Source organism: Pseudogymnoascus destructans (genome assembly GCF_001641265.1).
Source record: "Pseudogymnoascus destructans isolate 20631-21 unplaced genomic scaffold scaffold_9, whole genome shotgun sequence".
Lineage (NCBI taxonomy): Eukaryota > Fungi > Ascomycota > Leotiomycetes > Thelebolales > Thelebolaceae > Pseudogymnoascus > Pseudogymnoascus destructans.
In genome coordinates, this window is record NW_020167528.1 from 1,318,638 (window position 1) to 1,335,313 (window position 16,676).

The 16,676-nt window shown below is 55.0% G+C and overlaps 7 protein-coding genes across 7 annotated transcripts; 2 read left to right on the plus strand and 5 right to left on the minus strand.

Annotated features, from left to right (window-relative positions):
• Nucleotides 1–46: 46 nt before the first annotated feature.
• Nucleotides 47–775, minus strand: RPC25 (DNA-directed RNA polymerase III subunit rpc25; the record flags this gene model as incomplete). Its single annotated transcript, XM_024468117.1, has 3 exons — nt 47–559; nt 617–715; nt 764–775. 3 exons carry the CDS (start codon nt 773–775, stop codon nt 47–49), a joined length of 624 nt encoding a protein of 207 aa, XP_024324360.1.
• A 770-nt stretch (nt 776–1,545) lies between these two features.
• Nucleotides 1,546–1,917, minus strand: VC83_04487 (uncharacterized protein; the record flags this gene model as incomplete). Its single annotated transcript, XM_024468118.1, has 1 exon — nt 1,546–1,917. The coding sequence occupies one exon, from the start codon at nt 1,915–1,917 to the stop codon at nt 1,546–1,548; it is 372 nt and encodes a 123-aa protein (XP_024324359.1).
• Nucleotides 1,918–4,179: 2,262 nt separating this feature from the next.
• On the minus strand, nt 4,180–6,098 carry VC83_04488 (uncharacterized protein; the record flags this gene model as incomplete). Its single annotated transcript, XM_024468119.1, has 3 exons — nt 5,604–6,098; nt 4,240–5,455; nt 4,180–4,187 (listed from the first exon to the last, which is right to left on the minus strand). The coding sequence occupies exons 1-3, from the start codon at nt 5,670–5,672 to the stop codon at nt 4,180–4,182; spliced, it is 1,293 nt and encodes a 430-aa protein (XP_024324362.1). The 5' UTR covers nt 5,673–6,098.
• A 285-nt stretch (nt 6,099–6,383) lies between these two features.
• On the plus strand, nt 6,384–8,451 carry CYS3 (cystathionine gamma-lyase cys3). Its single transcript, XM_024468120.1, has one exon. The coding sequence runs from the start codon at nt 6,728–6,730 to the stop codon at nt 7,982–7,984; it is 1,257 nt and encodes a 418-aa protein (XP_024324361.1). The 5' UTR covers nt 6,384–6,727; the 3' UTR covers nt 7,985–8,451.
• A 370-nt stretch (nt 8,452–8,821) lies between these two features.
• VC83_04490 (uncharacterized protein) lies at nt 8,822–14,413 on the minus strand (the record flags this gene model as incomplete). The annotated part of the gene is made up of 3 exons (XM_024468121.1): nt 14,270–14,413; nt 9,225–14,190; nt 8,822–9,099 (listed from the first exon to the last, which is right to left on the minus strand). Exons 2-3 carry the CDS (start codon nt 14,179–14,181, stop codon nt 8,822–8,824), a joined length of 5,235 nt encoding a protein of 1,744 aa, XP_024324554.1. The 5' UTR covers nt 14,182–14,190; nt 14,270–14,413.
• Nucleotides 14,414–14,701: 288 nt separating this feature from the next.
• VC83_04491 (uncharacterized protein) lies at nt 14,702–15,295 on the minus strand (the record flags this gene model as incomplete). The annotated part of the gene is made up of 1 exon (XM_024468122.1): nt 14,702–15,295. The coding sequence occupies one exon, from the start codon at nt 15,293–15,295 to the stop codon at nt 14,702–14,704; it is 594 nt and encodes a 197-aa protein (XP_024324555.1).
• A 397-nt stretch (nt 15,296–15,692) lies between these two features.
• VC83_04492 (uncharacterized protein) lies at nt 15,693–16,338 on the plus strand (the record flags this gene model as incomplete). Its single annotated transcript, XM_024468123.1, has 2 exons — nt 15,693–16,004; nt 16,084–16,338. The coding sequence occupies 2 exons, from the start codon at nt 15,693–15,695 to the stop codon at nt 16,336–16,338; spliced, it is 567 nt and encodes a 188-aa protein (XP_024324552.1).
• Between the last annotated feature and the right edge of the window lie 338 nt (nt 16,339–16,676).

The following is a 16,676-nucleotide window of genomic DNA, read 5'->3' on the forward strand; positions in this document are numbered from 1 at the left end:
TATATAGTAACAACGTCCCAACCCCTCCCACACCACATACACCCCCCTACTCCTCCGGCTCCTCATCCTCATCCCACCAAAAGCACGGCCCAAGCCCATCATCCGCCATACTAGCCACAATCCTCCACGGACTCAACCTCCTCGCCCTCCTCTCCTCCTCATCCATCGCCGTATCCGACTCCGGCTTCTCCGGCGTCTGATCAATCCACTCCTCCTCCTCGATCCGGAAACGCGCCATCTCATACGTATCGAAGTGCATGAGATCCGGGATGTGCGGGTGCCGGTAGATGAAGACGCCTTGCGAGTGGTCGAAGAATGTGCCGGCTGGGAGAGAGGTGGCGGGCACGAAAATGTCGGAGAAGAAGGTGGTGCGCAGGTGGATTCCTTCTGGAGAGGCGGAGGTGATGCGGCCGTGTAGGACTTCGTGGCGGAAGGGACGGAATACGACGAGGCGGAACTCGACGTTGACGTTCACGAGGCCCGTGCCGTGGCCGATGAGGCCTTCTGAGGAAGAGAGGAGGTCATAGAGGCAGATACAGAGGCCTATCTTTTGGATGACCTGGTGAGGAATTAGTACAGCTGCAATACTGAAGGGAGAATGCTGTTCGTATCTCACTTTGTTGGCATATTTGGCGTTGATGTTATCCTCAATGGCCTGCTTGCTTGGCTTTGAGAAATCTTCTGGTGTGATCTGCACCAGGTCGGATATCTTTGTCTGTGTCTGCTTAGTATGGTATTCTAAAATCTAGATTTACCTACTTACGAGTATGAACATCCTCAGGTATTTGGTAGAAGATTAGGTTGACCAGTCGAGTAAGTGACTGCGTCAACTTTTCGAGTGAGAGATTTCCCACGTGACTGCGTGTTCAAGCGTTGGCTTTCCAAACGGCAGCACACACAATAGAGATATATGTGGTTATTTCTCTCTTCCTTCTTCCTCTTCATCCAAACTTTGTATTACTTCAAAATGTACAACAGCGAGCTTGTTCTACCATTCCGACCTCGATATATCCCACCTCACAAGCGCCTTCACCAGTCTCACAGCAAAATGTCCAACTTAGGGCAACGAAGCGAGGCGGTAACTGAAAGCAGTGCTCGGGAAATAGATGATCCGCCCTCACCATCAACCACGTCAAGCGCGACTTTGAGTAACGTTGGATTTGAACGTTTGAGCATTCGTGTGACCTCTCCTGTTTCGTTGTCGTTTTCATCTGTCTTCAATACCTCCCATTCACTGCGGTCCTTTCATTCTTCACGTCGTATCAAGCTCGAGCCCCACGTCTCACGCAAGCCGAGTAGCAAAGCCAATCGTGATCGTGCTCGTGCAGCGATCTTTGCCATCTAAAAGAAAACAAGTCAAAGAACAAAGATCGAACCTCGAGATGGCTTCAAACCAGTACAGCTACCCTCCTCCGCCACCTCCGCCTCCACCATCTACGAATGCCCAAGGTGGCCCTCCAGCTGGCTATCAACAGTACCAGCAGCCTCCTTATGGGCAGCAGCCAGCCCGTGGTGGTGGCGCACGTGGTCGCGGCCGAGGTGGCTTCAACCAGGGTGGCCAAGGCGGTCATGGTGAATTTCAAAACTCTCAATACCCTCCACATGCAGGAGGTTACAATGGACCACCTGCACCAGTTGGTGGCTATGGGCAACAAGGTGGCCAGTACGCTGGACCGCCAGCTCCTGCCAGTGGCTATCCTCCACCGCAACAGTGGCGCGGAAATGAGCCTCAGCTCCAGCAGCAGCATCATCAAGTTCAGCACCAGCAACCCCCCCATCCCGCTCCATTGTCTGTTCAGAACTATCATCCAAATTATGCTCCTCAAGTTTACCAGCCAAATGGACCACAGCAACAGCCCCAGTATGGCCCTCAGCAGCCAGCGCCGTACCCGCAGGGACCATACGGTCCACCTGCATCCATGCCCCCTCAGCCACAACAGCAGTGGCAAGCAGGCCCAGGACCTCAATCTCAGCCCCCCTTCAATAATGGCAACCGCGGCGGCCGTGGAGGTCGTGGCGGTGGCGGCGCAGGCCGCGGTGGTTTTGAAGCCCCTCTGATGGGGCCCCCGATTCGTATGGGTTTTGACAGCGGCCGGTCTGCGGGTCCAATGGCTCAAGCGAGCCCTGGATTCTCGCCGCCTCCCTATGGTGGTCCTCAGCATGGTTCTCCAGTTCCGTTTTCTGCACCGGCGTACCCACCTCAGCACCAGTACCAGCCCTACCCTTCTCAGAATGCCTTCCCCCCCAGAGGCGGAAGGCAGTCTCTTGAGCATAACCCGTTCCAGTCCAACGGCCCCAACCGTGGCAGGGGCGGCATGCAGAACCGCGGAAACAAGCGTGAACAGTTCAATGACCGAGTTCGTCACCGTGGCCAGAAGCACCAAGGTGCCGGTCACAATAAATACTCCAGCCAAGGTGCTATCACCGATCAGCCTCAGAAGCCTGCGGCGGATGCCGGTGCCAAGTCTAGCGAGAAGCGCAAGAAGAAGAAGAAGCGCAAGACCAATACCCTTGGCCTTACCCCGGGAACCGAGGAATACCAGGAGAGTGAAGATGAGGATGATGCTGACGAAGAAGCCAAGCTCGCAGCCGCAGCTCTCGGTGCAGCCTTGCCTGAGTAAGTTTTCTCCACACCTCCTTGCTATTTAATTCCTAACAAAACCCCCCAGGGAACCCTCCGACCTCGCCGCCTGGCTGGAAGAGCGCCGCAAAAAATGGCCCACGAAAGCCCGCCGAGACGAGAAGGCCGCGGAACTCGCCTCCCGCCGCGCAGCCGCAGCCGAGCAATCGGCCCGCGACAAAGCAAAAGCCAAGCACGACAAGGACGCCCTCGATGCCGCCGCCGGCAGGACCAAGTCCGACCCAGAGACCAAGATCGAGAAACAGCAGCGCAAAGCCGAGAAACTCCGCGGCCAGCTGCAGCGCGCCGAGCAGAAAGTCAAAGATGCCCTCAAAGCCGGCTCTAAGCGCAAGCGCAAGCGCGAGGCGGGCGACTCGGGCGACGAGGACATGGATGACGGCACTGCCGCCGCGGCGCGCGGCAAGTCCGAGAACGATAACGATATCGACGCCCTCATCGCCTCCGCCACCGGCGCCGCTTCCTCCTCCTCTTCCGACTCAGACTCCGAGTACACCAGCGCCAGCGACAGCGACTCCGGCCCCGACACCACGACCTCCAAGCGCACCGCCCCCATCGTCGTGCCCGCGCCCAAAAAACCAATCCTCCAGCGCCACTGCAAGTACTTCTCCACCGGCGGCACGTGCGGGAAGAAAGGCAAGTGCCGCTTCGTGCACGATCAGGCTGTGCGCGATGCCGCGATTAGGGAGAAGGAGATGAATGGGGGGGTTATGACGTTGGCGCAGAGGCTGACGCAGAATGATCGCGAGAAGGATGAGTTGATGGTGTTGAAGAGTATTAAGTACCTGCATGAGAAGGGGATGTTGGATGAGCCGATGGAGGGCTAGTGGCTCTTTGCGGGTGGCGGGGGTGTTGGGGGTGGGGACGGGTAGTGTCGTGTTGGAGGGGCCGCTGGGAGCGGGTATTTCCGTTCTTTTTCTTCCTACGCAAAGTGCGCTTGCACACTCACAGACCCTCTTTCACGCATGGGCGACTCACTTGTCTTTCCTCATCGTCGAATGTTTCTCCTCTTGTGGGGGTGTTTCAGTCACGGCCTTCACTGGGATTTAACCACGGTTTCTCACATTGCGATTTTTGCTTTTTTATACCTTTTCACATGTTTCTTGCTTTCCGGGTTTGCTGGGGGAGTCCCCATTCCTAAGTGTCTGTGCGGTGTTTATCCGCGCATCGGCTTTGGAGGTGCATTGTTGGGAATTTCGGTGTTTGCTAGGAAAACAACGCCGCACGGTGGCCGATGGGCGGTTTAAGGTGCACGGGAGCCGACAGCGGCATTAGCTGTAAATAATAGTTCAAGAATAAAAGGATATGTAGAATATTTATACGTCTTTCTTTGTGTGACGGTATCGGTATCTGATACATGCTCTTTGTAGGTATTATTTACGTATACATGCATATTAACCACCCATGCCCTCTCCAAGAAATCCCAGCAACTATACCCTTTGCCCCTCCCAGAAACTCCTCCGCAATGAATCTCCCAAAATGAATCACCCCCAACAAACCCCCACACCACCTAATCAAGAGCAACCCCATACTCCACCCCCTCATACGCCTCCCCCTCCACCATCCCCCCCCCTTCGTAAGTACAAACTCAATATGCTCACTAACATCCCCCCACCCCCCACTCCCCCCATCCAACCCCTCCCCTTCTCCCCACCCCCCACCCCAAACATCCTCCCCCACCTCCCCCTCCCACTCCGCAACCCTAACCGCCCACCCCAGCCTCCCCCTCCACTCCTCCCCCAGCAATCCCAGGATCCCGCGAACTTCTTTGCGTGCCACGCCGGAGAGCCACCACGCCCCGTCCACGGCGCGGGTCATGGCGAAGAAAGACGCGATCACGGCTAATGCCCGCGAGTCGGCGCGGTCGACGAGCTCAATGAACCGACGGGAGACGGTGGCGGGGAAGCCGACGATGCGGGCTTTTTCGGGGCGGGCGTGAGCCCAGTTCAGATACGCTACTGAATGCTCATACGCCCTTCTGGTCTCCTCCATCTCCCCCTCTTCTAGGCCCAGGAGTTGCTCATCTAGCCCGACTAGGAGGTCGTCGAAGAAGGCGGGCCGCGAGGGGTGCAGATCGAGTGCGAGAGCGGGTTGTGCGGAGATGATGGGTCGGATATCTGACGAGCGGAGGAAGGGCCAGGCGGCGATGACGACGGTTTTTACGCCTTGGAAGGCGTGGAACCATTGTGTGGGTAAGGAATACGGTTCAGCCTCGCTCCCGGGCTCGTTGAGGAAGCGTCGCGAGGCGGAGGCTTGGAATGCTATCAACGCTGCTGTTGCGAATAACGCTGGCGCGTTTTCCGCAGTCACCCCCGAGTGAAGTGTTGCTGTGTAGGAACTCAGCGCAGAGGCCATGTATGCGTGGAACAGCCGCGGTAAACTCGGATCAGAGGGTGTGAGAGCACGCAGGTGCAGCGCTGCGATAGCGAGCAGCGCATCCATGAGGCAGGGTGTATTAAACGCCAGATTCGGGACCGCAAGCTGCCACGCCAGCGCTGCGGGTGGTGTGTCCCCCCATGCCAGCGTCGGGGCCGTGACGGTGGTGTATGTATGCAGCAGCCTCAATTCCGTAGCGCGGGAGGTGGGGGAGTAGGGCGAGAGTGTTGTGGAGGGTAATGGGGGGTCGAGATGAAAGGGGAGGGATGGGGAGGGGGGAAATGGATGGTGGGTTGTGGAGGGCGAGGGTTTGGGCGTGGAGGAGGAGGGAGTGGTGTACCGCACCAGCGAGCTGGGGGGTGAGAGGGCGGAGGGGTCGTCGAAGTCGCAGGGGACGCCGTGTTTGGTGCAGTTCCCGCAGATGGGGTGGGCTTCGTCGCACTGGGGGGGGGGGTTGTTAGTTGTTGTGTCTGTGTGAGGGGGGGGTGGGGGGATTGGGGTTGGGACAGGGGAGGTGGGGGCGGATTGGAGGATTGGGGGATTGGAGGAGAGGAATTGGAAATTGGAGAAAGCTAGAGAGGAGACGAACCTTGACTTTTCTTAACTTGCACCGTTGGCAGCCTGCCCTCGACTTCTTATGCGAGCGCCGAGGCGGCATGGCTCTCTGTGGTTTCGTTTATATCCCCTTATTCGCCAATTCGAGCTCTTGCTCCTTCTTTCCCTTGCTGTTGTGCTGTACTGCTTGCTAGCTCTCTCCCAGCAGCTCAAAGCCTCCTAAGGATGTTCGCGGCAATGATCTCGTCGAGGAGTCCTACCGCTCTGCATCGTCCCTTGGCGCATGTGCATATCACTCTCCCGGCTGCCTTTCAAAAGAGAATCGAATCTGAGAATGGAAGACAAAAGGAGGGAGAGAGAGAAAGAGAGATGGAGGAGGAAGAGAGAGGAAGCTGCCAAAGCAGGTACGTTGTAGGGCTGTGCAAAGACCGACCTTCAACTTCACGACGAAGGAACCGTACGTGGTTGGCGAATCGCACACGCGGCGTGGAAGATGGTGCAGTAGTGGCGGGTTGGGTAGGGGGGAAGATTGGGGGGTGATGGGACCATGACCTGGATTTTAAGGCGTGGATGGTTATGTAAGGTTAGTGGTTGCTGTTGGGAGCGCGTGGGGGGTGGATGTAGAAGGGTGGGCTGATTGATTATGTAAGCACATCTTCAGATCTGTGGGGTGTGGATGTAGAAGGGTGGGCCGATTGATTATGTAAGCACATCTTCAGATCTCTTGTACGCAGGCCGTGTATGGAGCAGCAGATCCATTTTTGATGCCTTTAGATCAAGGCATAGATTGCTAATACTTCCACTTCCGTACATTCTCACACTACTAGCTAAGTACCTTCCCTTACCTACCTGCCGTAAACGTAACTCACCACTACAAACCACCAACCACCACCACTCACTGACTTTTCACAAGACACCTATATTATATATCAGTGTCAACCTCCCTCGACGGCTTCTCCTTTCTTCCTTCTACACATTCACCTCTTCCTCCTCCCGTTGACCTCGACTTTGATCTTCAATCCTCCTTCTCAGACAACCTCACACCCCTCACACCACCCAAAGTGAGAGTCCTCACCCTCCACCTCACCACACCTCACCCCCAACCGCCAAAATGACCATCCCCTGCGAACCCACCCCCCCCGCCCTCGCCGCCATCAAATGCGACCACGACCACCCCATCGCCACCCCCCCCGCCCCTCCTCCCCCGTCCACCGCTTCGGCACCCTGGCCGTCCACGCCGGCTCCCCCCACGACCCCGTCACCGGCGCCGTCATCGCCCCCATCTCCCTCTCCACCACCTTCGCGCAGACGGCCGTCGGCGTGCCAGTGGGCGCGTACGAGTACTCGCGCTCCTCGAACCCGAATCGTCATAACTTCGAGACTGCCGTCGCGGCGCTCGAGCACGCGAAATACGCTTTAGCTTTCTCCTCGGGGTCTGCTACTACTGCGGTTATCCTGCAGAGTCTCGCAGCCGGAAGCCATGTTATTTCCGTCTCAGACGTCTACGGTGGCACGCACCGCTACTTTACCCAAGTCGCCCAAGCGCACGGCGTCTCCGTAACCTTCACCCCCGAAATCGCCGTCGACATCGCCGCCCACATCACCCCCGACACAAAACTAGTTTGGATCGAAACCCCCTCGAACCCGACATTACGCCTCGTCGACATCCGCGCCGTGACCGCCAAAGCCCATGAGCACGGCATCATGGTCGTGGTGGACAACACATTCCTCTCGCCCTACGTGCAGAACCCGCTCGACCACGGCGCGGACATCGTGGTGCACTCGGTGACGAAGTATATTAATGGGCATTCGGATGTGGTGATGGGGGTTGCGGCGTTTAACTCGGATGAGATGAGGGAGCGGTTGGGGTTTTTGCAGAATGCGATTGGAGCGATTCCGTCGGCGTTCGACTGCTGGCTCGCACATCGCGGTCTCAAGACCCTCCACCTCCGCGCCCGCGAGGCATCCACAAACGCCCAACTCGTCGCAGAAGCCCTAACCTCCTCCCCCCACGTCATCGCCGTAAACTACCCCGGTCTAGACACCCACCCCCACCGCGCCATCGCCCTGCGGCAACATCGCAGCGGCATGGGCGGCGGTATGCTCTCCTTCCGCATCAAAGGCGGCGCCTCCGCGGCCGAGAAATTCTGCCAAGCCTCCTCCCTCTTCGTGCTCGCCGAATCGCTAGGTGGAGTTGAGTCCCTCGTCGAGGTGCCGAGCAGCATGACGCATTCTGGCATCCCGCAGGAGCAGAGGGAGGCGGTGGGCGTGTTTGATGATCTTGTTAGGATTAGTTGTGGGGTTGAGGATGGGGAGGATTTGAGGGCCGATGTGCTGCAGGCGTTGGAGAAAGCGGTGGTGTGGCCGAAGGTTGCGAATGGGGTTGTGGAGGGGATGGGGAAGGCGGCGCAGTAGGGGTAATTTGGGTGCGTGGATGTCGTGGAGGGGGGGGGGGGAGATGCTTTTAAAAGCCTATTTCGAATCCCGTTAAACATTATTTTTTATATTTTCTTTTTTTTATCATGCTCACCTAGGATAGGGTTATTATGGTTTCTTGTTTTTGCCAAGGAAATGTGCAAGGGGGATGGGGACTCAGAGATGAAATGGGGTGAATAAAAAACAGACTGGGTTTTATCTTTGCATGCATTAGACTTTTTAAAATGCTTGTCTGTTCATCTGCAATTGTAGTTCGTATCATCGGTTTGAATTTCTCGACTACCTATCTACCTTCAAGGGCATTAGAACCAGTCTCTTTAGTACAATCCCCCATCCATCCATCCGTCCATCTCTCATCAATCCCATATAATCTCCCCCATCCATCCATCCATCCGTCCATCCCTCATCAATCCCATATAATCTCCCCCATCCATCCATCCATCCCCATCAACCCATGTAACCCATCCATCCATCCATCCATCCATCCATCCATCCCCCATCAACCCCATGTAACCCCCCTCTCCGTTCCCAAACGCCATATAACGTGCAAAGCAAATGCATGCAAGCTCAAGCTCGAGCCCCCCCCCCAGTTGACGAAGTACCATTGAAAAATCGAGGGTATGATGAAAACAAACAACGTCTCACACAGATAAAACAGTCTTTACCCGCCAGCTCTCCATCCTTCCGCCGTTGATCCAACCACTCCTTCGGATCCCTTCACCACCCACTAAACCTCCACCCCCAACGCCTCCCTCATCTCCTGTGGCATCTCCCTGGAATAAACAACCACTCCCGCCTTAGCTCTGGCTGCACTCCTCATCTCCCCCCCATACTCCCTCTCCAGCTCCTTCCCCCCCCCTTCCACACCCCCTGCGCATACGTACTCTTAAACCCTCCCTGGCGTTGCGCAGACTTCAACACGTATTTAGGTCCACACCAGTACTCCCACTGCGACCAGGCCTTTCTACTCGCTGGTGCGCGTCCACGGCGACGACGGATGGTAGTAACGACGCCTTGGTTGGCGATGGAGGGGGTGATGGGGCGGCCGCTGATGGGGGAGTTGAGGTAGGAGGTGTGGTCGGATTCGTTGCCGTCTGTTTTGCTTTGTTAGTTACTGGTGGTCACGTGAGGTGTAGGGGGTACGCTGGGGAGTAAACAACGAGGGGAAACAAAGAAAGCGTAGAGAAAAAAAAAGATAGAAGAAATAAACAGAACATACCAGTAGTGGTACCACGCGGTCCATCACCCATATGCCACGCCATAGGCACAATATGCGCTTTCTCCATATGAGCCTTAAACGCCTCTTCATCACTAAACACCTCCTCCTGTACTACACCACCCATCTCCTCATCTCCATCCCCATCACGCGACTGGGATTTCTTCCCACACTTCCCCCACAAGCAGGGCTTGGCCACGAACTCCGCAACCTTAGTCGCCTTCCCATGGACAATATAAACATGCTTCCTCAACGTCTCAAGATTCATCAACTCAGCCTTGCAGCCGCGCCACTCGCACAGAAAGGGAATGTAGGTCGGTTGTCCGAGACAAGAGTACGGAATCTCCGGAGTTTTAGCCTTCCCGGGACCGCGGCCACGGCGCTTAGTAGGCGGGACCTCAAGCTCTTCGTCGTCGGCAGCAGCTGCGGCGGGGCCGCCAGGGGTTCTGCGGGTGCGAGTCAGGACGCGCTTTGCAGGCGTGGGCTTGACGGCGTTAGGGTCGCGGGGAGGGCGGCGTCGGCGCTTGGGGGCGGGGGCGGCGGGTTCGGCAGCGATCTCGTCGATCTCGTCCATTTCTTCGTCATCGCCGTTAGGGTCGTCTGAGATTACCATAGCGAAGTTTGCTTGGGAAGTCTCATTGCGGAGGCCGCTTGGGCGGCTAGGACCGTAATTCTTGTGCGTACCTTCGGTGAGATGGAGGGGGTAAGGGACGGGTTTGTTAGGACCGTAGGGAAGCATGTTTGCTGATCCCACTTCTGCACCGCCTGGGTCGACGATGTCCCAGCGGAAGGTGCTGAGATCGGAGGTGTTATCAACTTTTGTGAATCTTTCTTTCAGTTGCTTGAGATGCCCGTTCAGGCTTCTTTGTGTAGGATGCCTGCCGGTGGAAATGAGAATGTCACGTGCGATGGTCTTTGGGTCGTACCGCGATTTGCGCAGAGCAAAGGAACGATCAATGCTCTTTACGATTCCGTCGTATTCTAGAAGTGGGTTTCTAGTGATTTGAACTTGAGGATTGACGGTTATGTTCGTGGCATTGTTGTGAGGAGGTGTATTTGTGTGAGGTTGATGGTGATGTTGAAAAGGGAGGGGTTTAGGTTGTGTTGGTCGCGTTGGAACCTCTCCTGTTATTGGCCCGTGCCCAGCGGACAAATTATTGATCCGATCGCCGGCAGTGGCATCGACGCGTTGCCTCTTCTCATTGTGCTCCTCCCCTTCGTCCGAGGATTCACCCTTTGTGAGATCAATAATCTCAGCAAAGGTTCTTTTCCTTGCTTGTGCCTCCTTTGTTAAAGGAGCTGCAGGAACAACCGGCGCCGGTGCCCACGCCGGCTGAGGTGCAGCATACACATTTTGTGGCAGCTGCTTTCCGTGGTGGTGGTAGGGATATGCCAATGGTAGGAATGGGTCATGCTGAGGTGGTCCATACTGAGGTGGGTTGGAAATATTGTGATGAGGCGGGTGAGGTATTGGGTTAGAATAACTGTGACGAGGGGGATAATGATGTGTTGGCGTTGTTGTTGTTGTTGTTGAGTCTCGCCACGTCTTCCAACCACCTTTTGGAGGAGGAGGAACATCGTTCTGGTATGGCGACGAATAAGTACTACGAGCTCCTCCCGAGTCTGGTTTTGATACTCGCCAGGGTTTGCCCACATAAGCCTGTAGGAGCGACATGTGGTGTATCTCTTCGGTAGCCAATGGAGCTGAGTGTCCTAGGCCCTGCGATGCAGGCGGTGCTTTCGGCTGTTCTGTCGCAGTTGGCGGGGCTGTTGTTGTCGATGCATTCGGCGAAGCTATGGTTGTTGGCGCAGGCGGAGGGTGTAGATCTGGTGCATTTGGCGAAGTAGTGGTTACTGATGTAGGCATGGGGGCTTGGGCCGGTGCATTTGGCGAATCTGTGGCTACTGATTTAGACGTATCAGCCGCTGTTGTAGTCATAGCATATGGAGACCCCGCAGGCTGCCCGTCTTTCTGTGGCCTGCCTGGTCTACGACCCGCCCTCGAACCACTAAATGGAGACATCGGAGGCAGCCCGTCTTTTCGCGGCCTATCCACTGGGCGACGCTCCTTCCCATTATTAGGAGTCCCAGAACCCGGCGTCTGGCAGGCATGTGGTGGAGCCTGTGTGGTCCCAGGTGTCAATGGAGGTATTATCGCAGCCTGCCCTGCTGCTGCCCCTGCCGCAGGTGGTATTGGTTGTGGTGTATTCTGCTGGGACACCTGTGCTTGAGGTGCAGAGGGAACAGAGGCCGTTTGCCATAATGTTGGGGTAACGGCCGCAGGACGGGGTGGTTGAGGCCTAGGCTTGGAACCGCGAGGTAAGATAGCAAGTAAAGTTTTGGCAAACCGCGCTCTATCCATTTTGAACCCTAGTTTCTCAATCATTTCACACAACTCAAGATAACTTGGGTTGCCTTCCAACATGTCCCGGATTTGTCGCGCCAAGATTTTCTTCCCGGCATTCTCTGGGATCTCATTGAGGACACTTGCGGCTGTTATTGCGATGGCGTCTCTCTTATCTGTAGGCCATGTCGAACTTTGCTGAGATGGTGGCAGAATTGCAGCAGGGCTTGGACGTTGAGCACGACCTGTGACTTGTGATGCCGCAGCCGGTGTTTGTTGGGTGCCGTTGACTGGCTTTGTGTTAGCCGCCGCATTACTGACAACGACTGGCGTTGCTGTACTAGAGGAAGCCCTCTGGGGTGGTTGGGAAATGGATGCTACTCCAGGGGTATTCGTAGTAGGTTTATTATTCCCTTGGGATCCAACCACATCCAGCTTGCCAGGTGTCACCAGTGCAGGCTCTTGTGCAGCAGGTATCGTGGTAGAAGCCGCCGCGGTCGCAGCCGCCACCTTAGCCTCAGCCTCCGCAAGTTCAGCGGCTGCGCGCTCAGCTAGCGTGGCCCTTGACCTTCTAGGCCGCTTTGCCCTCCTCCTAGTATTGATAGCTTCTTTAGTCACGGGCTTAGCCTGTGTTGATGGCGACTCCGAACTACCCGGGCTTTGCAGCGTTACCTTTCTGCCCTTTGATGCGGGAGATGGTGCAGGTGCAGGCATTGGTGCTGTAATAGCCGCAGTAGCTTTAGGTGCTGGTGCTGGCTGATAAGTGCTTGGAGTTGGACTTTGTAGTGTCGCTTCAGCCGGTTGTGTCACTGGGCTGCCTTGGGTCTGGGATCCTTCTGCTTGTGGCTGAGGTGATTGACCGGCGCCAGTTTTCCTCACTGGGGACCATACCTGGAGGAATAGCTTGGGATCTTTTGACTGGTAGTCTCGTAGTATTTGAACCATCCTTCGCATCTCTTCCTCCATTGTCACTGCAGTATCGTCTTTGGGCGGTTCCTGCGGCCCTGTCATTTGCACTGGTACGGATGGGGCCGGAGCTTTCCCCTTCGAATTGACTAGTGCCGCAGACACAGGGTGAGATATGTTCTCAGAAATAGACGATGTAGTAACCTGCTGCTCATCTTCATTAACGTCGTCAACATTGTTAGAATCTTGTCCTTGGTCGTCCTCCTCGCTCTCTTCAGACTCAGATTCCGGCTCTGCTGCATTATTGGCAGATATCGTATGGGCGAGGGTCATTGCTGCTTGGACCGCGGCCCCTGCCATATCTGCTCTTTCCTTTTGCTGCTGGGCCCTCAAAGCCTCTTGCCGTCGTTGTTCTTCTGCGGCCGCCATCTCTTTTAGTTTGGCGAGTCTCGCTGCTTCCGCTTCTGCGGCTTCTATTTGTTTCTGATACTCATGGTAACTATTATAAACATGGCTTGGGTCTACAGTGGTAGGTCTGTCAGGTGATGGCCGTCTCTGTGGCTGTGGAAGCTGTTGGTTGCGAGCAGTTGACACCTGCTTGGGCAGCGGGAGATAGGTGGACGTTGGTGGCAGCTGGGACGTAGGCGCAGACTGATATTGGTTTGGTTGGCTATTAATATTTTGTGTAGTAGGCGTTTGTCCATCGCCTATTCTACGGATCACATTCGTAGACATCTTAGCAGGAGGCAAAGTGGCGGCTGGCGGGGGGCTGGTTTGGATTGCCCTCCCACTCTGGTTATTAGGGCCGCGAGCGGCCTGCGAGCGCGGTTGGTTAATATATGCATTTGAACTTGTATTCACAGTTCTCCTGGCTACGGGTGCCGCAGGGGGGGTCGACTTCTGGCGGCTTTGCTCCTGCTTAAAAGCTCTCGCTGCCGCTAGCTTTTGAGGTTGCGATGGGGTAAACGGTGCATACTGGCTTTGTTGCATGTTTCGAGAAGACGGTTCCATTGTATGCGGGGCTATCGAAGTGACAGGGGTTCCTCCACTAGGCATCGTCGTATTGGTAGAGCGTTGAGGATATGAGTTTATCAGAGACTGAGGATACGCAGGCGACGGCGTTGGGAGATTATATGCAGCCCCGTTTTTCATCCCGGCATTTAGCTCAGGGGCATGTATCTGCGAGTGGGTTCCAGTAGCCTGTGAAGCCCTTGCGTTGGTGCTATCTTGCCTTGGACGATCGTTGACTTGTGAGGGGGTGTTGTGGTACACACTCGCCCCAGAATATCTCGCCATATTCTGCGCCGTTGCCGCAGCAGAGTTATAATTGAGACCTGAAGCGTAGGCTAGATTTCCCAGGCCGCTTGTATCATAGGTATTGTGCGAGTTTGACTTGGTCGTAGTGTTAAGGGTTTGTTCCGGGACACTGGGATTGCTTAAACTATCCATGCCAGTGGCCGCAGTCGCCTTCCCCCCAGAATAAACACCCCAATTATACCCGCCGCCATTATTCGCGCTGGCCTGTTGTGGGTATTGCTGATACTGGTAATCATTATTTGGGTACGTTCGCGTTGGCGTCGCGGACGACTGTGCGCCATAGTATGGATCCCCAGCTGTTGCACTGGAAGTCGCGAAGCTTTGCTGGGAAGTAGGCGCCCGGTTATTGACAGGAGGGTAGTTGCCGCCGTAGTTATAATTATTGTTCGTCATATGGGTCACCTAATGCGCGTCAGATAATCTTCACGCTGTGGGCGCAACCATAGATATGGGGAGCTTCGCGATGCCGAGCATAACTTACTGTTGGCTTCCCCGGTTAGGAGAAGACGCACCACATTTGTCACTACAAGCATCAAATATACGGACGCATCATGCACTCTCATTAATAGTGACAGACTTTGAAGGGTGTTGGGCACGTTTCGACCCTTTACAACTATACAATCCCCGTCTTGGATGGGATGAGCCTCGTCGCCTGTGCTCCTGGTGTGGTTGGGAGGCTCGTGCATATTCTGGTCTGTTAGCGCGTCTGATTGGCTGCCATCAGGTCGACCGACCGCGAGGCCGTCGCCAGCCTTACCCGGTCAACGAAATAACATCATGAATTTTACATCTTGGGCTCTGGATCGTAAGGAATGGGTTGTGGATGCATATACTTCTTTTGCTTTTAGTCAAAAAAGGCATCATAATATTATTCTCAAGCTGTCAACTAAGGGACAAAATGAAGGCCGGGATGTCATCTGGTTTGTGCTGACGCGAATGCTAGAACTAAAAGCATTAGTGACATGCAAACCACAGCGTCGATGTTGTCGTCGTCGATGACAGAAGAGGATATTTGAACACGGAAGCTGCTCAGCGCGAGTCCGTGATATTCAGTCGCCGATTCAATATATTGCTGGCGATTTGGCGTCTGCGCCAATCTCGCAATTTCGAATGCGGTGAGAGACAAGAGCCCGTATAAGTGGTAATCATGCTTCATGGCGAGTTGTGGCACCCAGGACTGCCAGACCTCATCGTCCTCAGAGCCGATCATGCAGCAGCATTTGTATGTTGAGGCAGTCCATCGGTGCATGAGCTGCAACTCTAGTAGATGCCTGCTGGCCGGGAAAATTACCTCGCGAGGTCTCGCTGAGATAGACGCCACTGGTTCCTGGCTCACAGAGGTTGAAGCGGCAGCGTCCTCAGTTGATCGCGGGCCAGCATACTCGCAGATATCTCCGCGGATTTTACAACGCCCACAAGGAGGACCGGTCTCATCACACCTGACATGACGAGCCTTGCATGTTATACACCCTTTGCGTGACTTCGCATGCTGGCGACGGGTTGACATAGTGATGGATGTTCATGTTGAGAAGAGAATTGTGTTGCACGAGGTTACGGGATTACGAGATACGAGCTTGCGAAGGATTGTACCCGTTCTAGCCAATCACTGCCCGCTTACAGCTTTCTCACAATTTAAATTATTGTAGTTGATGGATGAAATAAGTGATTTAGCAATGTTAGTATTACTGTCGAGTCATAGGACCGTCTTAAGGACTCAAGGCGACACACGGGGCTAGACTGTATTATGAACTGTATTATGGCGGTGCAATCAAACATGATGCCATATAAAGCACCTGCCTTCGTTCTTCACACATGCCGCCAAAGTTGCACCAACTACATTTATATTGAGCATGGCCTTTCAATACACGACAAGAAATATTAAAAAAATCTCCTTCCGCTCGCCAATGTCAACTTACGCTCGTCAAAACCAAACCTTCACTCTGCCAGATGGCCGCCAGCTAGGCTACACTGAGTATGGCGACCGCAATGGGACACCACTTCTCTATTTCCACGGCTACCCATCATGCCGCCTCGGAGCCTACGCAATCGACGACATAGCCCGAAGGCAGCACACCCGCTTATTAGCACTGGACCGACCCGGCTTCGGTTTGTCCACACCGCAGCCCAAACGAAGCATCGCGGATTGGCCTGCCGACGCCTCGGCTTTCGCAAAGAGTATGCAGCTATCACGCTTTGCAGTGCTTGGAGCCTCGGGCGTATGAATTGGCATGCGCATATGGATTGCCGCAGGGAATGCTTACCAGCGTTGGACTTTTTGCGAGCGGACCTCCGTAGGTTGCTGGTGCACATACAACTCGATATACAGACGGGTGGCCCGAACGATGGCGATATACTGGCCGTCTCAGAATACTCGATGTCCTGGTGCGCGTTTCGACGTGGGTGGTGCATTCGGGGCCAGTGTCGAGGCGGATTGATCCCTGGTTGGAACAAGAAGACACAAATAAGGAGGACGGCCATCAGGATGCGAACAAAACTTCGACCATGATATACCCAAGAAAACAACAGCAGAGCGTAGACTCGAACTGGTAAACGCTTTGCTAGAGGAGCCCTTTGCCCAGGGCGGCAAAGCGGCGGTTGAAGAGGCCAGACTACTTAGCTCGGATGATTGGGGCTTCTCACTTGAGAATATGCGACACAATCTGGTCATAATCTGGCATGGGGCAAAAGATACGAATGCGCCAGTGGAGTTAATAAGAGACATGGTGAAAAACATACCTCAGTGTATCTATCAAGGGGCCAAGGAAGAGCTTGTTTCAGAGAAGAAGTGTAGATGGAGTAATGGAGCTCAACAAGAGTTTCCTTATGCAATGTACGGACAATTTAGGATTGATTACTAAACATACCCCGCATTATTAAGCTGCACCCCG

Bases quoted from the DNA above. Each gene is read 5' to 3' on its own strand.
- CYS3 (XM_024468120.1), top strand. From the start codon at position 6,728: ATGCGACCACGACCACCCCATCGCCACCCCCCCCGCCCCTCCTCCCCC.